The 23068-nt window shown below is 46.6% G+C and overlaps 1 protein-coding gene and 1 pseudogene across 2 annotated transcripts in view; one reads left to right on the top strand and one right to left on the bottom strand.

The window, feature by feature from the left end:
* POLD1 (DNA polymerase delta 1, catalytic subunit) overlaps window positions 1-23068 on the bottom strand; it is a 156494-nt gene that overhangs the window by 98069 nt on the left and 35357 nt on the right. For both annotated transcript variants that reach the window (XM_088455427.1, XM_088455428.1), the window contains exons 10-11: window positions 21700-21804; window positions 264-404 (exon numbers count right to left, since the gene is read on the bottom strand). In XM_088455427.1, coding sequence (XP_088311553.1) covers window positions 264-404; window positions 21700-21804 — 246 coding nt within the window. The remainder of the gene's footprint in view (window positions 1-263; window positions 405-21699; window positions 21805-23068) is intronic.
* On the top strand, window positions 16774-16892 carry LOC148478430 (5S ribosomal RNA; annotated as a pseudogene).

The following is a 23068-nucleotide window of genomic DNA, read 5'->3' as shown; positions in this document are numbered from 1 at the left end:
TAGTCATGAGAAGCCAAGCCATCATGTAACTACAAGTGCACAATAAGGGAATCCATGGATGGATGGAATTACAAGCAGCATTGATAGAGTTCTGTACATTCCTGCCAGTCTCTGATGTAAATGTGATCTGGTGAAACACTTTATAGTCTGCCACCTACTGCAGGAAACAAGGTACTGCAATGTATTAAAAAAAAATAATAATTCACTTCCATCAAACGTAATAACTATTGACGTTGCAATGCACAGCGATACGAGACAAGTACCTGCAGCAGATCAAACTGAACTCTGCCCTCCATGTTGATGACTTTGTTTTCTCGTCTGCCCATCTGTTTGGACTGAAAGGAAGAGTCCCGGATAACAGACTTCAAGCTCCGAATTCTCCCCAGGAAAGGGAATGTGCTAACCTGCAAACCACACAATCATGTTATATAGACTAATTTAAAATAAACTTGCATGCAGTACATTCAATTCTTATTTCATCAATACAAAACTGCATGCACTGCACATTTTATCCCTCACACTGACGACCCAAACGTAGCTGCTCGCAGGGGATCAACTGGCTAATAGCTCAGCTCACGCCATACACAAGAGATCTTTATTATCAATGGGGTTTGCCTTCTGTTATTTTCCTGTGTGTTGTGCATAGCTACTTCATGTCCTCGCCAATTCTGGGAGCATCCGTTTTTTATTTACTAATGTGAATTTTTAATCGGTTAGGAGAGTTTGCTCTCCTGGACTGCCCTCTGCTGGAGGGTCCATGTGATGTCAGTGCAGTGACATCATAGAATATCAATTTTAAAGAAGAAAGGAGCATGTGTTGACAACTGAATGAGATTGTTCCTGGCACCCTCTCTGGTTCCCATGGCTGTCACCAAGAGCCGTGACAAAAAAATAAATGAGGCCACCCCTCCTCGTGTTCAATATGGTGGGTAATCGGCAACTAGATAGAAGGACAATAGAGGCTGCCGTTTTACCCTACCGCAAGAAAATACATTAAAATTATTATATATATATATATATATACACATACATACATACACACGTATCTACAGACACACACATATATATATATATATATATATACACACACACACATACACACGTGTATCTACAGACACACACATATATACATACACACACACATATATATATATATATATCTATATATATATACACACAAAAAACCTTACGATTTCACATGTCCCATTAATGCTTCTTAGACATGATCTGAAATTTCACAAAACCAAATGAATATCTGCCACTCAAACCTAAAAAAGCAATGAAATTCCAATCATTAAGGCTGATGCCTTAATGGACGTGTTCCTTGCACAATACAGATATGGTATGCCATCACACCTTGTGGTTGACTGCAGATTCAGCACTCTCACAGAGTGAGATTGCTGTCACTCACAAAATGGTGGAGCTGCTAAATCACTGGCATTAATGTAAGCACAGAAACTGTGTGGTGGGAGCTTAGTGAAATGGGTTTCCATGGCCGAGCAGCTGCATGCAAGCCTCACATCACCAAGTCCCATGCCAAGCATCGGATGGAGTGGTGTAAAGCACACAGTCACTGGACTGAGGAGCAGTGGAAAAGTCATCTGTGGAGTGACGAATCACGCTTTTCTGTTTGGCAGTCAGATGGTCGAGTCTGGGTTTGGTGGATGCCTGGTGAACGTTACCTGCCTGACTGCATTGTGCCAACTGTGAAGTTTGGTGGAGGGGGAATAATGAACTGGGGCTGTTTTTCAGGGTTTGGGCTAGGTCCCTTATCTCCGGTGAAGGCCAATCTTAATGCTTCAGCATGCCAAGACAATTTGGACAATGTTATGCTTCCAACTTTGTGGCAACAGTTTGGGGAAGACCCATTCTATTCCAACATGACTGTGCCCCAGTGCACAAAGCAAGGACTATAAAGACATTGTTTGATGAAGTCGGTGTGGAAGAACTTGATTGGCCCGCACAGACCCCTGACCTCAACCCAATCGAGCACCTTTGGGATGAACTGGAACGGAGATTGCGAGCCAGGTCTTCGCGTCCAACATCAGTGCCTGACCTCATCAATGCTTTATAAATGAATGGGCACAAATTCCCACAGAAACACTCCAAAATCTTGTGGAAAGCCTTCCAAGAGGAGTGGAAGCTGTTATAGCTGCAAAAAGGGGACCAATGCCATATCAAAGTATATGAATTTGAATACAAATGTCATTACAGTCTCTGTAATGGTCAGGCATCTGTATACTTTTGTCCATATAGAGTGTGTGTGATTATAATAAATATATGTGTATATATATATATATATATATTAGGTGATGAGCTACTGATGTATATTAGTGCAATCATTTATAAAATGTGCAATTTAACCAGCAAAACATAATACACAGAGTGTATATAGATGTTAAAATATAATCACAATTTAATAATAAAATACACAAAACATACATGTAAATAGATACTGCTTAAATAAGCACAAATTGTGCAGATAAATTAATTATCCACAATGTGCAAAAAGTGCTTATAAATATTTAAAAAATGCTAAAACACAGTTCAACCGTTTAAAAGCGTGTAGAATTCATATATTTAAAAAATCCAGTACCACAGAGGAATCAATAAATAAAAACAAGAAAAAAAGCTCATTAAAAAAGTTCCAAACTTACCTCAAACATGAACAAATTTGAAGTATTTATAGATTTGAATAAATACGTGAGAAACCTTACCCTGAAAAGACACTTCATTAGGAAAGAGACGGCACCCATAAAGAATTTTGAATCTATGTCAAAATCTGGACTAAAAGGCAATTCAACTTACTACCCTTTGGAATCTAAGAGTAGCCACATAGAGATTTTCTATGAAAAAGTTAAAAGGGATCTATGTGACTCAGACATCAAGAAGGTATCTAAACAGAACCTTAGAAATGAAGAAAAGCATGCCCTTAAAGAATTACAGAAAAATAAGGGGATAATCATCAAACAAGCTGACAAAGGGGAGGGGGGGGGGGGGGGGGGATTAGTTATCATGGAAAGACAAGCCATCTAAAAGAAGCCAACATACTGCTGGGGGACAAGATCTCATATGCCACAATGCAACAGGATCCTTTGGATCAATACACAGAAGAACTTAGGAGTACTCCTTTTGCGGGGTCTCCGTGACGGAACCCTATGTAAAGAGGATTATCAGTACTTGATGACAACTAATCCCACCACCCCCATATTTTATTTTCTACCCAAGATCCATAAGTCCTTGATAGATCCACCAGGAAGACCCATCGTAGCAGGCATAGATTCATTAACTTCCCACCTTTCAGAGTACGTGGATGTATTCCTGCAGAAATATGTGGTAAAACTAGAATCTTACCTGAAAGATACCACAAATCTTTTACAACATCTGGAAAAAATTTAATGGAAAGACACATATAAGTGGATCACTATTGATGTACAAGCTTTGTACACTTGCATTGAACACACTAAAGGTGTTAATGCATGCAGACTAACCATGGAGGAGGACGACTCTATGGATGCCACACATCGCGAGTTTTTAAGTGATCTTATGACTTTTATACTCAACCATAATTATTTTATTTTAAATTTTTAGATGTGTTTTATCGTCAAATTTGTGGTACTGGGATGGGTACTGTTTTTGCACCAAGTTTTGCTAATATTTTTAAGGGGCAGTGGTAGAAGGAATACATTTATACCAATAATCCTTACAAGAATAAAATAATCATGTATAAGAGATACATTGATGATATTCTCATAATTTGGAATGGATCGGAAGAGGATTTTAAACAGTTTTTAATACACATTGAGATGAATGACATGAATTTGAAATTTACATCCCACTTCAGTGACACCTCAATAGAATTTCTGGACTTAGTTTTGAACCAAGAGGAAGGGAGAGTCATTACTAAAACATACATCAAGGAGGTAGACACCAACAGCTATCTACATTATAAGAGTGGACATCTAAAGAAATGGAAGAATAACATTCCATATTCCCAATTCCACAGAATAAAGCGGAATTGTACTAGAGAAAACAGGATTTTGGTACTTACCGATAAATCCCTTTCTCCGATTCCACAGGGGACACTGGAGTTCAAGACAGTGGGGTATAGACGGTGGTAGAGTAGAGCCTGGCACTTTAAATAATTTAGAAGTGTGACTGGCTCCTCCCCCTCTATGCCCCATCAGCCCCAGTTTAAGAACTGAGCCCGAGAGGAGACTGAGGACAACAGGAAAACGAGGAAAAGGAGAAGACCACAGAACGGAACAATACCGACTGAAGGAGAACAGAGGAAACCACTGCAGGGAACACATGCAGCCACACAACTATATAAAGACCCACAACAGGCAGGTACGCCGCGCCGGGCGGGCGTCCAGTGTCCCCTGTGGAATCGGAGAAAGGGATTTATCGGTAAGTACCAAAATCCTGTTTTCTCCTTCATCCACTAGGGGACACTGGAGTTCAAGACAGTGGGGACGTCCCAAAGCCAACCTCCCGGGTGGGAAGCGCGGAGAACATGCCGACCCTTCGGGCAACCGAACAGGGACCGCATAGAACCGGAGGTTCAACGGAAGGCAAGAGCTGAGAATCAAGTGTTGTGAGCCAGGAGACAACCAGAACTCCGTGCGGAACAGACACAGAATACCACAACGTACAGTAATCGAATGGAATAAGCGGCTAGCGAGAAAACACCCTCAGATGAGAAGCATCAGAACACTGTAAACTCAGCTGAAAACAGACCAAGCCAGACTGTTGGGAGCAGAGAACTCCTACCCGAATCCATAGGAGAAGGGCAGTAACCCGAGAAGAAACCTCGAGGAAACCGTACCAGATTCGGAAACAGGAAGCTGACACATTTTGCAGATAGCAGAATACCAGCACTGCTGGACATAACTCATATAGATAGAAGTATAACGATACCAATCTACAAAAACAGAGAGTCCACAGACTCCTCACAAAAAGTATAAGGTAAAAGTCAAGGCCGCACAGTCGCCCTGAACCCTTCTGAAAGTCCAACTACTACAAAGTTGTGAACCAGCGGAAGGATGAGACCATAGAAATCTCCAACGAGTGGAGATCACCCTGGGCATGAGGCCGAGGCAGCTTCGAGAAGATTGAGATTACAATACCTTCCAGAGGGTCAGACCGCAGTACAACCCATTCTGAGAACAGGAATAAACCAGCAACTGAAACCCTGACGCTAAAGAGAAAACAACGGACAACTTCCAACATGATGGAAGTGCATAGGTAGTAGTAACTGCTGGCCTGAACATAGCATGAAAACAACCAGGAAGATACCAGTCAGGTACCTGACAGCTACTGAACAGGAAACCCACCAGGCCCCCTGAGTGGAACATAGTGACTGTCACACTTCTATGTAAAGATGTGCAGTAGCCCAGAGATGTGCTTTGGTCCATAACGCCAACAGATTCTAGTAGAATTGGTTCTCAATGTTGTAACTATGCACCCACACTCCAGGAAAATTCTAAAGTGTAGAGCCAACTGATTAAAAGAGCGGATGGCTGCTAGGAGGCAGTAAGGGAGAAGAACTCTATGTATGTCAGTTTACATGAAATAGGAGCCTCTACCGAGGCATTAGTGGGTAAGCTCTCACCTGTGAGCGACCAGAAGCCCTCTGGCCCGAAATGTAGAATGTCACTGACCTGTTGTATCGCAAAGCAACCCGCCACATTAGGAATAGAGAGTAGCTTCAGTGGGCTAAGACCAATGCCCTACAGCACGTACTTCAGTCTGGAGATGTGCAGTAGAAAATACTGTGGAAACTAGCAGAATGTTAGTGGAGACAAGAAGGTCGTAAAACAGGACTCTATACCTGAGCCTGTTCCATTAGAGACGTGTATCTGAAGATTAAACTTATACCCCAAAAACGGTCTGCTAGTTTAAGTATCCTCACATAAATATTTACAATGTGTATTATGCCCACCAATCTAATATAACCCAGGTCTGTCCCTGCCTAAATCGGTAGGTGGCCCTAGGCCTTCAAGATATGAATTGTACCTAAGGGCCCTTTAGACTCATTCTATTGAGATATACGACAATAATATGGAGTATCGGAATCGATACTGAGAAGGGTACCTGTACTTAGACATAGAACTCGTTAGTTATCCCAAGCAAAGAAGGGAGATAGCAGTAGTGATAACCCCAGTAGGGTTAAACAGAAAACAGGTTTTTGTTTCCCAATTATTAGGAAATATACATACAAGGAATGGGCGTCTTACCAGTTTGCTACCAAGTGCATCACTGTAATGATAATAGGTCCCCCGAAACGGGGCGCCATAGATATAGACTAACATGAACCGAGCTATATAAGTATATATCCTTATATACATGTGACATGGCTAGGGTCCATACTAGAAGCAATGCCTTAGGGAATTGTGACTATCACTATGTAAGCTGCAGCACATGACTTTAGATTATAGAGCCACCATATAATATGTATGGATATAGCCTACAGCTTCTGGTAATCCCTGGCGGCTTCCCATGCGTGGTATTATAGGTAACCTAATGCTTGTAGAAGTATAGGCCTCCTACACATATACATGTATATACACACAACCCAATCCCCCGGGAGAGATCGTGTTAAGCGGAGTTATTGTACCATCTACCGCATCAGGAGTCCAGCCTCCAATCGCAGCCTTCTATCAATATGCTAGGTATCAGACATAAAACTGATAACAACAGATCCTACCCCTGCTCTTATGGTAAGGATAAGAAGCGATATCCACATATGCATATGCATACCTACATACAAATTTAGTAGGTGACAATAATATTGTAAAATTAGAACATGAGCAAAAATTAAAGCCATGGAAGGAACTGAGCCCAAGGACAAAATTCACTCCAGCATGTATATGTTCTACTGCAGGGCTAGTATAAAATACAATATACATATTACATATATATATATATACACACACACATATACATACCATACACGTGGCTTACCCCCACGCAGGGGGACTGCTCATGTACCGCGTGTGGCCGTCACTCTGCTACTGCGCAGGGGCAGGGTATGTTAGCTGCGTGCTGTCCCAGACTGGTTTCAATCCTGGGACCCTTCTGTTACAGGTGTACTCGCCTTAGCGGGTGAGCCATTTTAGCGCCAGATTAACCCATTTTTCGAAGTGGGAATCAAAAAGACCACCTCAGTGCTGTGAGGCAGCAATGCCACGTTACTAACCTCTTCCTGTATGTGCTGCCGAAGGGAACACATGAGAAATAAATAGATGCACATATGCATACCTTCTAAGGTAAGCACAGAAAACTGGTGAAAGGTTTTAAGACCAGCCTATAATGTAGTATATGTAGTAATGTAGTATATGTGCTGCCACATATATGCATGGGAAGATACTGCCCCTCTTTAAGGCGAGCCCATGTGAGGCATAAGCCTGGGGATGGGACGCCAAAATGTGCTAACCCTGGGTGAAGGGTATGCTATAACCATAAGTTCTGGCAGCAGCACCAGAACAGTAGAGCTAGTACACCATGAGGCTATGATACTTCACAAGCTAAGATACCAAGCCATTAGATTAAGCTAGGCGCCCCTTTGTTATAGAACGAAGGGAAGCCTGCCAAGCGGCGCTGCATTGGCGGGACTGTCTCGTCAACCCCTCGCTTCTAGCTGTGATGCATCGACTGAACTGGCCTTTTCAGAACCGCCTAACGTGGTGTTATGGTGCAAAAGGGAATTGGGCTAGTTCCCATACAGCTAGCAACCAGCTATGCACTGTAGCTAGCACTAAACTCCTGTCATACAAGGACAGGGCCTCCCCTACCCTTTGCGCTGAAGCACTCCCAGTGTGGTAGGCGTTAAGAGACCCACGCTAAAGCACTCCCTGCTGCAGGTAGTGCACTGAGCTATCATGCTTGTGTGCAGTAGTAACTACAGTCCTTAAAAGGGAAACAGGGGGCGCTGTTTGTACATGAATACCGCGCTGTACGTGTGCAAACTGCTACACTCCAGTTAGCACAGCGCTGCTAGCCCCCTTAATAGTATAAAGCGGTGATGCTGTCCTGCTGTGACAGGAGTGTGATGGTCATACAGCACTGCATCGGGGAGCCGCATTGTGCTGGTATAACGTAAGGCTATTAGCCCTATGTTATAGCTAACAGGGAAGCCTGCTCAGCCCAGCCAGGAGCTGCGGGACGCGGCATCCGCAGCATCTCCTCCTGAGATCTAGATGAGGAGCGTTGCTAATTTTTTAAAACCAGCCTAAGCAAAGACAGTGCTGCCTGCACCGGGAGAACATACAAACTCCACACAGCAAGAGCCGTGGAGAGATCCGAGCCCTGCGCTGATACTTATTTGTAGCCAGCCCTATACTCCTATCTCTACTTTTGTGCTAGCAGCACTCCCAGCGTGGGAGAAGGAGGGAGTCGCGTAGGATACCCACGCTAATTAACCCTGTTGCAGGAGTTAGGAGGCAGCCGCGCTCTTCAGGCGCTGGTCTGCACTGCACCTTTAACCAGCGGCAGGCAGTGGTACAGATGGCGCGGCTATTATGCATGACGCGCCCTTCCCTAAAATCCCGGCTATCAGTGTGTGCGCGCGCGCGTGCACTGTAAGGCTCGCCTCTGCCCACTTACTAGGAAAGAGTGGGCTGGGCGTAATGTAGGGAAGACAACCTTCCTCCCGGCCCTTCAGAACGGGGTGCGGGACCAGCAGATACATTTATAAGGCTGGGCCGCTCAATAAGGGAAGCCTCTTTACGCGGGTACTCCTTACCAAGGATCGCGCTGCTTGTCAGCGCTGCAACTGCCTCTGTAGAGGGACGCGTCTGGCCTCCTGAAGCCGGCCATTACACCAGATGGCAGGACCTCGCCTGTGCTGCACTATTTAGTGAGCAGCGGTGCGGCGTCTGTCTTACTCACACCTGGCTGCCCCGCTGGTTGGGCTGTTGTGCGCCCGCAATTAGGGCCGCGAAGGGGGGCGTGGCTTTGCCCCGAGTGCGGCCGCCATTTTAATAATGGGGGGGCTGCTGCTGCCTGCTCTAGACGCGGCAGGATGCCCTCCCAGGTACCTCTGAGGTCCCTTCCCGGGGGGACTAATGCAGAGTATGTCAGCGCAGCAGCGCTAACGGACCGGCAGACCGCGCTGCTCTCAGATGAGGGCTTAGAGCACGAGCCCGACTCCATCCCCTCGTTAATAGGAGGGGGATGGCTAGGAATAAGTCAGTCAGCAGCTCCGACACTACCACTTTCACTGGCAGGGGGAAGGAGCAGTGTGTGACAGCCATGCAGTGTGCGCTGTCCCTGAGCCCAGCGTTTTGGCCCACCACTCCAGCTAGTCAGGAGTAGTGGGATATACTTACGGACTGCTGCGGCCGGGTTGCTGGGCTGGGGGGCAAATGAGGAAACCCGGACACGAACCGGTTTCAGTTGTGGCGGGTCCTCATGGAGTCCGATGACTCTGTTTAAAGTCCCCCCCTCAGGGTCACCGGACACAGACTGCAGTAGCCGTGTGGTGCCCTCCCGGCGGCTCCCACGTAGCAGGCAGACTGCCACAGTAAGCAGCCTGCCTGTCCTCAGTGCTTGTATAAAAGCTTAAAATATAATTATATGAGAAAGGCTGGAGACAGCCTGATGTGCGACCGGCTCTCTCGGGCACATTCTAAAAACTGGGGCTGATGGGGCATAGAGGGGGAGGAGCCAGTCACACTTCTAAATTATTTAAAGTGCCAGGCTCTACTCTACCACCGTCTATACCCCACTGTCTTGAACTCCAGTGTCCCCTAGTGGATGAAGGAGAAAGTGACTGTAAAGATCAGATTAATCTCTACACTGAAAGGTTCACAAAGAAAGAATATCCAGTAAAACTTAACTAAGGCAGCTAAAAAAACAGAAGAGTTGAAGAGAGAAGATCTATTGAATTACAAGAAGACTATCACTAAAGAGAATTTTCTACCTTTTGTAACTACATATAATGGACATGAGAATAAGATCAAGGGATGTTTACAAAAAACAAGAGATATGGTAAGAACTTACCTTTGTTATCTCTGTTTCTACGAAGTCCATAGGGTCCACAGGGTTGACCTTGGGGTATAGCTGGATCTGGATCCACGGGCACCACGCAGTTAAAGCTTTGCTGCTCCCAGGATGCACTTGGGTCCGTCCTCCTCTATACCCCGCCCCGGCCACAGGCATCTCAGTTGGTAAGCAGCTAAGGCCGGAGGAGGAGACTAAACAGAGAGAAGGAAGACTGGAACACACAAGAAACCATACTCACAGAAATGGGAGACGGAAAACCGGTGACCAGCCACACAGCCCATTTGAAGCCAGGTGCGTCAGGGCGGGCGCCCTGTGGACCCTATGGACTTCGTAGAAACAGAGATAACAAAGGTAAGTTCTTACCATATCTCTTGTTTTCTACTTCAGGGTCCATAGGGGGTCCACAGGGTTGACCTTGGGGATGTCCCAAAGCAGTTCAACTAAGGGCGGGGACGCTCCTGTGCTGAAAGGAGTACCCGGCGCCCAAAGGATGCATCCTGAGAGGCGAAGGTGTCAAACGCATAAAACCTCAAAAACGTCTGAATTGAAGACCAAGTAGCCGCCTTACACAGCTGAACAGCGGAGGCGCCACGTCTAGCAGCCCAAGAGGGACCCACAGAACGAGTGGAATGAGCCTTAACAGAGGCTGGCACAGGTAAACCCTCCTGCGCATAAGCCTCACAAATAACTGAACGAAGCCAACGGGCTATCGTTTGCTTGTTGGCAGGCCAACCCCTCTTGTGAAAACCAAAGAGGACAAACAAAGAATCCGACTTCCTAACCGAAGCAGTCCGGTCCACATAGATTCTAAGTGCCCGGACCACATCCAAGGAAGCCTCACCAGCCGAAAGATCAGGTGACTGAAAAGCTGGCACAACAAGTTCCTGATTAATGTGGAACTTTGAAACCACTTTGGGCAAAAACTCAGGACGCGTGCGGAGCACTGCCCTGTCCTGGTGAAAAATCAGAAAAGGAGGGCGACAGGAAAGCGCCCCCAATTCTGAAACCCTCCTGGCCGAAGCAATTGCCAGGAGAAAAATGGTCTTAAACGTCAGCCACTTGAGCTCCACCGACTCAAGCGGCTCAAAAGGAGGACCCTGCAAGACCCTCAGTACCACCGTCAAGTCCCACGGAGCCACCGGAGGCACGAAGGGAGGCTGGATCCTGAGAACACCTTGGAAAAAGGTGTAAACATCTGGCAGTGTAGCAATCCGTCGCTGAAACCACACGGACAAAGCAGACACATGAACCTTCAGAGAGGCCAGGCGTAAGCCGAGGTCCAAACCCGATTGAAGAAATTCCAAGATTCTGGAAACCCGGAACACCTGCGGATCATAGTTTCTGGATTCACACCACTGAAAATAAGTGCGCCACACCCTGTGGTAAATCCGCGCGGAGGCAGGCTTGCGTGCCCTAAGCATGGTACCAATCACTGAACTGGAGAAACCCCTAGACCTCAAGACGGCTGTCTCAAGAGCCACGCCGTCAAAGACAGCCGACCCAGATCCGGGTAAAGGCAGGGCCCCTGAGACAACAGGTCCCGACGCTGAGGAAGAAGGTACGGAGCGTCGATGGAGAGGCACCTCAGATCGGAGTACCAAGGACGTCTGGGCCACGCCGGAGCCACCAGCACGAGCGTGCCGCCGTCCTGCTTGAATTTCCGCAGAACCCGAGGAAGTAAGGATATCGGAGGAAACAGATACGCCAGGTGAAACGTCCATTTCACCGACAGAGCGTCTACCAGACAGGCGCCTGCGTCTCTTGTCCTTGACCCGTAAACGGGCAACTTGTGATTGTGACGGGAGGCCATCAAGTCCAGCTCCGGCAGCCCCCACCTGTCCACGAGTAGCTGAAACACCTCTGGGTGAAGCGACCATTCCCCGGGATGCACATCGTGACGGCTGAGGAAGTCCGCCTCCCAATTGAGGACTCCGGGAATGAAGACTGCCGAGATCGCTGGAACGTGACACTCCGCCCAAGCAAGAATGCGAGACACCTCCGACATTGCTGCCCGACTGCGAGTTCCCCCTTGGTGGTTGATGTACGCCACCGTGGTGGCGTTGTCGGACTGCACCTGAACCGCCCTTCCGTGAAGAGCGGGGCCGGACGACTGCAGGGCCCTGTACACAGCCCGCAGTTCCAGGATGTTGATGGGGAGAAGTGCTTCTTCCGCGGACCAACGACCCTGAAGCGATAATGAGCCGGTCACTGCCCCCCAACCCCGAAGACTGGCATCCGTCGTGAGCAGGACCCAGTCCGGGATCCAAAAGGGGCGCCCCTCGACCAGATGCACCGTCTGAAGCCACCAAGCCAAAGACTGCCGAACCTCCGCGGACAACACCAGCATCTGAGAGCGGATCCGGTGAGGTAACCCGTTCCATTCCGATAGAATCAGCCCCTGCAGGGGCCGGGAATGGAACTGGGCAAATTCCACCATGTCGAATGTCGACACCATGGACCCCAGAACTCTCATAGCTGAATGGACCGACAGGCGGCAACTGCTCAGGCAACTGTGTATCCGCAGCTGCAGGGAGGAGACCTTCTCTGGAGTCAGGAAAATCCGCTGCTGACGAGAATCCAGCAGGGCTCCCAAATGAACCATCCGCTGTGATGGAATCAGGGAGGACTTCTTCCAGTTTATCAACCACCCGTGTGCTTGAAGACAAGCAATGGTCAGGTGGAGATGTCGAAGAAGCACCTCCGGGGAGCTCGCCAGCAGCAGAAGATCGTCCAGGTACGGCAACAGACGTAGACCCTGACCCCGAAGGTGGGCAGCCATAACCGCCATCACCTTGGTGAACACCCTCGGAGCCGTGGAAAGGCCAAAAGGCAACGCCCGAAATTGGTAGTGATGGTTCAGGATAGCAAACCTCAGATACCGCTGATGTGCCGGTGCTATGGGCACATGGAGATAGGCGTCCTGGATATCGAGGGAGACCATATAATCCCCGGGTTCCATCGCCAGAATGATGGAACGTAACGTTTCCATCCTGAACCTGGGAACTCTGAGGTATCTGTTCAGAGACTTCAAATTCAGGATAGGGCGATGAGAACCATTGGGTTTCTGTACCAGAAACAGAGTAGAATAGTACCCCGTCCCGCGCTGAGACTGCGGAACGGGAACAATGACCCCTGCTTGTAGCAAGGATTCTATAGCTACCTGAATCTGACCAGCTTTGGTCTTGTCCAGAGAAGGACTCGTACAAAAAAACTGGTGGGGCGGCCTGAACCGAAAAGACAGGGCGTACCCCTGAGAGACTACTTCTCGAACCCAGGCATCCGTGGTGGTATTGTGCCAACACTGGGCGAATTGGAGAAGTCGGCCTCCCACTCTGGGGTCCCCCAGAGAGAGGCCCGTCCCATCAGGCAGCAGGCTTATCCTCCTGCTTGGAAGAAGGGCGCCGAGCACTCCATGCCTGCTTCTTGGGCTTGGGTGCGGCCTTGGTCGCCGAATGTCTCGGGAAGGACTGGCCCTTGGCCTTACCCTGAACCCGAAAGGACCGAAAGGCAGAGCTCCTCACTTTAGCCGGCGCAGAGGCCGAAGGGAGAAAAGCCGACTTGGACTTAGCCAAAGTATCCACTATTCTGTCCAAATCCGGACCAAATAGTAAATCACCATTAAAAGGCAAGGCCTCCAGACCCTTTTTTGAATCTGCATCAGCCCTCCAGGACCTCAGCCACAGGGAGCGCCGAGCAGATACCGCTGCAGCCGACACCCTAGAAGTGAGCAGGCTGGCATCCAAAGACGCTTCCCCAATATAGGAAGCTGCATCCCGCATCTGTCCCACTAACGCTCTCTGGATATCCGGAGCCTCATCAGGAAAGGTATCCTCCAAGGCATTGGCCCATGCCTCAATGGCTTTAGCCACCCAGGAGATAGCCATGGACGGGCGAGCCACCGCCCCGGAAAGAGAATAAATGGACTTTAAACAAGTCTCCACCTTCCTGTCCGTGGGATCCTTCAAAGAGGAGATAGACGGCAATGGCAACGTCGCGCTTTTGATCAAGCGGGTAACGTGGGAATCCACCGCCGGCGGAGTTTCCCATTTCCTGCAATGAGCTTCAGGAAAAGGATAGTTCGCCGCCAACCTCTTCTGTGGATGGAACCTCTTACTAGGTAATTGCCAGGCCGCCGCCATATGATCCGATAATTGATCAGACAGGGGGAACACAGTTGAGGTCACCTTGGCCTTTTTAAAATTAGGAAACTTCGACCTAGGAGCCGGCGCATCATCCTCAACATGTAGGATAGCCCGCACCGCCCTAACTAAGGCTGGAACATTAATGGAGGACTTAGCTTCCACCTCCTGCCCCATGACATCAGAGTCAGAGTCCTCATGGATTTCTCCATCATCTGAGGACACTTCCGAGTCCGACAACTGCGCAGCTAGTGAACTCACAACCGGACGTTTAGACACCCTTGGTGGCACATCACCTTGCAACATAGACTGAAACGCCGAGGATGAAGCCGCCAGACTCTGTACGGAGCTGGATAGAACATCCACCCAAGGCGGAGGAGCCGTCGGAGCAACACTCTGCAAAGGCACTACAGACTGACACGTCCCTGGGGAAGACTGCACATACACAGGCAGTCCCGAGTAAGGACCCACAGTCTGGGCCCCGGGGGAAGACCGCAACATTTGTGGAACCCTCGGGGAATGGGGGATGGTGGGCTGCGGTAACGCCCTAGAAGGGACCGCTGATGGGACCGATAACCGGTCCGCAATAGACGCCAGCACCTGTGAAAACATCGCCCAAGGAGGGTCCTGTGATACAGGGGGGTTGGAGGGGCCCGGTACCAGCTGGCACCGCCCGCACAGACCATCCTGAGATAAGTCCTCCCCATCAACTCCAGCAGCACAGCGTCTGCAGGAAAATAGCACAGGAGCCACAGAGCGCTCAGTCTCCTCATCCGACATGATACCGTAAATACACAAGAAATAGGTATCACCAGAGGAATTACGGTTTTAACACCCGCGCACTCACCAGTATGCGAAACAACAGCCCAGATATGGTACTGTGTAGCACACAACAGTATGTGACTGACCCCACAAATACGTGTTTTATATATGTGAGGGTCTCAGAAAAACGCCCTTCCCCCACACACCTGCCGGGCCGTAGGAGAAGGAAAGGGATAGTTATAAGCTGACAGTAAGGAGAATAAGTCACAGACAGGCAGCACTAGCAATAGTCACATACAATGCAGAAAAGTTATACTCACTGCACCTTCCGCTACAATCAACCGCCCAGATTCAGTGTCTGGGAGGGCTATAGCGCTGTGTACACTGTCCTTTAGCAGGGGAGAGGTACACAGGGGGACCGGTCCACTTGATACCGCCTGGGAGTCTGCGATGTGCCAGTAAAGATGGCCGCCGGAGACCTCAGAGGAGGAGTGGCCGAGAGATAAGAGCAGCTCAGCGACGCCAGACTCCTAGTTGAAAGGCGCGCTGAGCTGAGGGGAGGAGCCGCTAGACAGGGAAGGCTGCCTCCCCTGGCTAGCAATTAACCCCCGGGTTGCCGGTCCCGCTACCAGCCTGATACCCTGGTGGTCTAGCGGACACGCGGGGTATTCCTCAATTGAGGGGGAGCCCGCCGCCGCCGCTAGCGCCTCCGGTCTGTCCCCAGAGACCGGAGGCTCCTGACTGCATTGAAGTATCCGCGGGCCGCCGCACGCGGCGACCCGCGGCTTACCTGATCCCCGTCGCGTCCGGCAGCAGTCAAGGGAGTCCCCAGAGCCCGGCTAGTACAGGCTCTGGGGTCCCGCCGCGATCCCCAGAGCTGTACTGGCGTCGCGGCGCCAGCGGGGAGAAGGAGCGGCAGCGTGGACGTCCTAAAGGACAGTCTGATGCTGCCGCTCTAAAAGTGTAAAAAAAGAAGAAAAAAATAAAAAATTTCTCTTTTAAAATAAAGCTTAGGGGCTGCTCCTGCAGCCCCACTGCGACAGGGTGACCCGACTCCGGCCGGGCACCAACTAAAACTGAGGTGCCTGTGGCCGGGGCGGGGTATAGAGGAGGACGGACCCAAGTGCATCCTGGGAGCAGCAAAGCTTTAACTGCGTGGTGCCCGTGGATCCAGCTATACCCCAAGGTCAACCCTGTGGACCCCCTATGGACCCTGAAGTAGAAACATTGGAATATCTTGCTTATGGATCCAGTACTTAAGGACATTCTTCCTCTGAAACCTACTGTTCTTTTCAAAAAGGGTAAAAGCCTCAAAGATACTTTGGCGCCAAGTATGATTAGAGACGGCAATCAGACAAGAAATGATACTTTCCCCCCTTGCCTAGGATGCTATAAATGTGGCCGTTGTAACATATGTAGATCGCTCCATCCACGCAGAAAAGTTTTTTATAATTACAATGATTCTAAAGAATTTAAGATCAAGAATTTCATGAACTGTAATTCTACATCAATCATCTATGTATTAGAATGTCAATGTGGTTTGAAGTACATAGGGAAAACTAAAAGACCCCTCAAATTAAGGATTCAAGAACACATAAGTAACAAAGAATAAAGTAGAAGGACATGCGGTTTCCAGACATTTTATTATGCATCATGATTCTAAGCCTGAAGAATGTACTTTTAAAGCAATTGAACACGTGACTTTGGGAGAACGAGGAGGAGATTTGAGTAACAAACTTTCGAGGAGGGAAATGTTTTGGATTTTCCAACTTAATATAATGGCTCCAAATGGGTTTAACGAAAATTATGAAATTTCCCCCTTCCTATGATGGATGAGTTGGTAGCTGTGGATATCCTTTACATTATCTACAACCTTACCATTGTACTGACGCCCAATCTCATCTGATCTTGGAAGCTAAGCACAATTGGGCTGGGTCAGTACTTGGATGGGAGACCACCTGGGAATACTCAGTGTTGTAGTGTAATATCCAGAGTAGGGCGTACATTAGCCACTCAGTCCACCTTAAGGATTATGGGTTGCATGCGAGTCGAAGAGTTATGGAATATAATAAAATGAAAATACTTCTGCTGACTGGCCTGGATTATGGAATACTGCCTTTATTTTACCTAATTTATTCCACCTATTTTTTACATTAATCTTGGACTTTGGATAATCATCACCTTATACAAGTGGAATTATATAAATATATATTTTTTCAGTAACATCATGTTGCTCACTTTTATACACTACACCTATAGAGAAAATATGTACTGTAGTATATGACGTGATTCACGTTACTAGCTAGGTTCCAAATGCACTATAGTGTGTGATGCGATTGATGTTACTAGTCAGGCTCCGTATCCTATTTATTTATGAACACATCCACTAATCTCTCCTCCTTTTTGAATCATCAGCTGCATATGGAAAGATGGTCTCCGGGTCACTATGGCAACAGCAATACTGACATCCCGAGAACAGGAATAAGACACACAAGCGCCAATCACAGTGCCCAGCAGGGAATAGACTTGATGGTATCAGCGAACGAAGACAGAAGTTGGAGAACGTCTGGAATATCTGTCTGGATGAGACAAACCAGACCACTAATACAGCAGAGCATAGACTTCAACAAAATGGCGGACGCAACATCACCAATGCAGATGCTTATTATTGCTAGAACGGATGTGATGTCAAGATTGGGCGGAAGCGGATCGGATAAGGGCGGAAGTCCTTGTACGATCGGGGGCCCTGAGTCACTCTATAACAAACCTGGAACTGATATAAGACTTATGGACAGTCTTTTAAGGATGATGTATATTAAATCTACATGTTCCCAATAAGTTTTAATGTTTTATAAAAAGAGCGCACTTCCGGATGTGACTGACCGGAAGTGATGTCAAAGATGGCCCTAATGAGACAATTGGAGTCCTGTCTCACAAAAGGGTATAAAAAGTGGCAAACCCTATTTACAAGCACCCCTTGATGAAGTCCCCAAGTGGATGAAACGCGTTGGAACAGCTGCCATTACCTGAAATTAACTATTACAGATAAGCATTACATTTCACTCAAACTTCTTATTTTTTAAAAGAACAAGTTTGGAACTTTTTTAATTAGCTTTTTTACTTGTTTTTATTTAGTGATTCCTCTGTGATACTGGATTTTTTAAATATATAAATATATGAATTCTACTCACTTTTAAACGGTTGAACTGTTTAGCATTTTTTAAATATTTATAAGCACTTTTTGGACATTGTGGATAATTAATTTATCAGCACAATTTGTGCTTATTTAAGCAGTATCTATTTACATGTATGTTTTGTGAATTTATTTTATTATTAAATTGTGATTATATTTTTTCATTTATATACACTCTGTCTATTATGTTTTGCTGGTTAAATTGCACATTTTATAAATTATTGCACTAATATACGTCAGTCGGTCATCACCTAATACACTTGTAACATTTTACTACTAAGGGCTATTCCAAAAGTCCTTTCACATTGGGCTTAGCTGACACCCTATTACACTAAGGGAGTACGTATATTTATATATATCCTGATTAATCCTCTGAATATATACACACACACACACACACACCCAGTACATATGTGTGTGATTGTTTTCAGGTCTCCTCACAGAATCATTAGTGATATCATTATCTCCACCTGTAGATCTTTTAAAACTTGTCAGTGAGTAATGAATACACCTGTGTACCTGCTGGGTGACCTGGAAAACATGAAATGTGTGGGGTCCTGAGGACAGAGTTTGAGAACCTCTGGTATAAGCAATACTTAACAGCATTTGTATTGTGCCATATTTGGTCATAGCTCCCAGCCTCCTTGACGGCTGTTTCGGTCTTATGCTGCATACACACGGGATGATTTTCCTCAACGATGTGAACGATAACGATATAGTTGAACGATATATCGTTCAATTTTAGGCAGTGAACGATCGACCAACGATGCGTGTTCCGCGCATGGACGATAAAATATATCTTTCATCGTCCATGGATGCAGGCCAACTTGGACGATATAGTCAATTTTCCCTGTTCAGAGATGTGGCAGGATGACTCACTGAAAGATATCTTTCAAGTCGTTTGTGGTACAGATCATACAGTGTGTATGCACCTTTAGCCCACCTTTGTCAATGGTCAGCTGATGGTCCCAGCCTTAAACTGCTTCCCAAGGCCCCTACACATGGAACAATGTGATCACAATGCAATATGGTGAACAATTTTTCCCTTGAACTCTCCCCAGCATTCCAGAACACAATATGGTGCTTAAACAGCACATTTTGACATAAGAACTATCATGCAAGATCTAAAAGATAGCGGACTGCATGCACAGATCAGTGAGATCTGTGATGCAGGCATCTATTTAAAAAAAAAAAAAAAAACGCATTTTTTTTCTTTTAATGGTGCGTTCCCCCACTCCCTAAAGCACAACCAGACCCAGGATTTTCACAGCTGATCCTGGTTGTGAAAATACAGGGGACAAAAGACATAGGGGTCCCCTGCATTTAGCGTAACCAGCACTGGGCTCAGCTGAGCCGGTCCTGGTTTTGGAAATACAGGGGACAAAAAGCATAGGGGTCCCCTGTATTAACCATAACCAGCACCGGACTCTTTCTAGCGGGTGAGTATTGCCACAGCCAGGGGATCCCTTTCACCAGGTCCCCCGGCCAAAGCATCAATCCTGACCACTGGTCAACCCAGGCCGGAGATCCCTGGGGAGGTGGGGACCCCCTCTCCAGGGAACCCCAGACCTAGGCTGATAGCCCGGGCTATCCCCGGCATCCCCGGACTGGTGGGTGCCGGGTTGATAGTGTATGGTGCAGTGCAAAGAAAGATTAAATAATATTGTTTTTTGCAGGAGAACTACAGGTCCCAGCAAGCCTCCCCCACATGCTGGTATGTGGAGAACCTCAAATACCAGCATGCAGGATTTTACAGGCCCGTTGGGACCTGTAATTCCATTGCAAAGAAATATTTTTTTTTAAAAAAGACATTACACACACACACACACCGTGAAAGTACAAGTTTATTAACACATACAGTCAGATGTATATATAAAGTATGTCCCCGGTAAAAACCGGCATGTGCTTCTGTCTCAATGCTGAACTAAATACACCTGTGATGCCGTGAGTTCAGGCATATACCAATATTGCTGGAATTTGCAAACCGCACAAAGTACTCACTGGTATGTGTCTCACATGAGGCCGCTTTCAACTGCTAGCCAGCGGGAGCACATGCTAGCCGCGGACATGCCGCTCGGTGGAATATGACAGCCGGACTGTGTGTGAGCAGTAGGTTCCCAGGAATCCACAAGCGTGTCTGGGCGTCTAGTGCTGAGACAGCCGCTCAAGGTTTCCTCCTGGCTTGGCTCAAAGGTGCGACAAGCCGTGGGTCTGCATGAATGTGATGGTTAAAAAGAGCTTGAGCAGAGTAATCTCTCCGTACTTGACGCGTTTCTCCGGGTACCTTCAGAGGAAATCAGGGCTACAATACCCAGAGAAACGCGTCAAGGACGGAGCAATTACTCTGCTCAAGCTCTTTTTAACCATCTCATTCACGCAGACCCACTGCTTATTGCACCATAGGTAGGCGACACTGCGCAAGAGACTACCGTAATTCTGCCTTGAGTGGTGCAACCCCCGAGAATCCCAACTGCAAATGCGGAACATCGTGAGTATTGCAGAACGAGTTATACTGTCACGCATTCAATTTATTGTGGCATAGGCATACACTGTAGTGTGAAATGACAAGGGCCTGTGCCCATCTCCTATTACAGGGCACTAGTGTGTGGAAGGGGACTAGCTAATGAAGGAGCAGGAGGCATCAAATAGCTCTAGTGTCCTCCTTCCTCATGGGAATTGGAGCATCAGCGGTGATTGGACAATCGGGTATGAGAAATCTTCCAACATGTCTGACTAAACCCATCATCAATCAGCAGCATCTGGCGGTGTATGTACTGCCGTGGCCTACCACTCAACATTTCCCCTGTACCTTTGCAGGATAGGAACACTGAAATATCTCAGTGTATGGCCACAATAGCTCATGGGTTCTGGCATGTCAGATAAAATGTCTGTTGGCCTGACAACGTAGGTCCAGCATAATTCCAAAGCTCCTGTCCTGGAGAGAAAATAACACGCACATCGAATCCAATGCCAGGGTCACTAGCTACGCTGGTTTAGTGAAACAGATTTGACTGACTAAAAAGTAAAAAAGGAGGAAAATTTGAACCTGCTTCGGGTCAGAAGGGCCAGGTCATCCCCCTAAATATAATGACACATACAGTCCCACTCCAAGTCGTTTCCTGCCTAGCACAAGTAATGACATGATAGGACATTCTCATACTAAGCATGCAAACCACATGTAAAAGGTGCATACACACCAATGATTTTTTGAACGATTATCGATAACAATATAGTTTATCGTTCAATCGTTGAAAATAATCGTTCACTTTCTGTTTGAGTTAAAACAATGAACGATTATCGTTCATGCGCGTTCACATTTGTAGTTCAGTCAGACTGACCAAATCAACGATTTTCAGTAAGGGAATATAATCAAAAATCGTTTGTAGCTCAAAAAAATCGTTCAGTACATTTAGTAAATGAACGATTTTTAGTTAACGATTTTCGTTAATTTTTCCCTTGAAAAAAATGAACGAAAATAGTTTACTAAAATCGTTCATTTACTAAATCGTTGTGTGTAAGCAGCTTTAGTCCTAGGACTTCTTAGATCAATATGTAGCAGGTACATATTAGAAGGCACACAATACACAACCACATTACCTTCAGAGTCTGCGCTCGGTTGATAAGATACGGCAAGTCAAAATTCTGAATGTTGTAGCCGGTTATAATATCTGGATCTATGATGCGCACAAACTCTGACCAGGCCTGAGTGGGAAGAAAACAGGTCATCAGTGTGGCGCCATGGAAAATGATAGGGTAAGGGGGGCATTCTCCACATGTTATCATGGGCATATGGTTACTGACAAATGCATATTAAACTCAAACTATATAACTGGTTGCTTATTGTTTAAGTTAGGATTCCCGTCCTAGCGTGCCAAAAAGTCCCATAAATAGATAAAAAGGAAGTGCTGGCATTTTAAACATACATATTAAATTTGCCTATGAACATACAAAGTTCTAATGAGTAGTGCTTTATAATTAATACAAAATAGAAAATGTATGCCAAAATTTATATCCCACAAACAATGCAGCATAAACTCTGCTCCAGGTGGTCAATCGCAAAATAAAAACCCCAGGGAATGTAAATAGAATAATCCATTTCAGCGTCATCTCCTCTCATAGAGCCCATTGTAATCAGATGGATTACCAGACTAAGACAAACTTCTATAAACAATCATTGGCAAGAAATCAACTGGTGAAAGGTAACTGGTGCGTTGTGATAACATTTAATAAAGACTATAAAAGTGTACATGATAAAAAGAAAAAAAAACAGAACATTAAAATGTATGGTTAGTGATCAATCAAGTGTTTACTCAAGAGCGGAGTGGAAATTTCCCTTCGGATATCTAGTGTAACAAAAACATTCTAACCATATTATTATGGATGTCAATTAATTACACCCTACTCATCAGATTATCTAGCAGCCAGTAAATGAAAATTAAACGAGACTAAGCTGGGTACAGACTGATAGATATGTTGCCCGTTCCATTGAACGGGGGGACATACCTATAGTGCGTCGCTGGGTGTGTACAGCGAATAGGTCTGAACAACGTCGTTCACAGACATATCCTATCTGCTGGTGTGCACGGGTGCCTGCCCGCCAATCACCCGCAAACATGCTGCAGGGACTCGGCGGTAACTGAAATCTTTACTGGACGGACAAATTTAAATGCCCGCCCAGTTGAGCTGTCAAGCACGGTCTGTCGGGCAGACAATTGGTAAGTGGGTATACACTTACCAATCGTCAGATAGGTTGGCAAACCCGTCAAACTACCCAGCTTAAGTGCCCGCACAGCAAGATCTGGCTTGAAATCGGTCCATCGCCAATCTGACCAATAAAAAAAAAACAAAAAAACTCTAAACTATACTTCAATAAATAAAATAAAAATAAAGCATAAAATGTCTCTCACTGTGTGTAGTCTGCTTATTAGTTTTAGCATCTGTTAGATTATCATTGAATTTTTTTATT

This window comes from Taudactylus pleione, unplaced genomic scaffold, assembly GCF_031769625.1.
Source record: "Taudactylus pleione unplaced genomic scaffold, aTauple2 ptg000655l, whole genome shotgun sequence".
NCBI lineage: Eukaryota > Metazoa > Chordata > Amphibia > Anura > Myobatrachidae > Taudactylus > Taudactylus pleione.
This window is presented reverse-complemented; position numbering and strand designations above follow the sequence as displayed.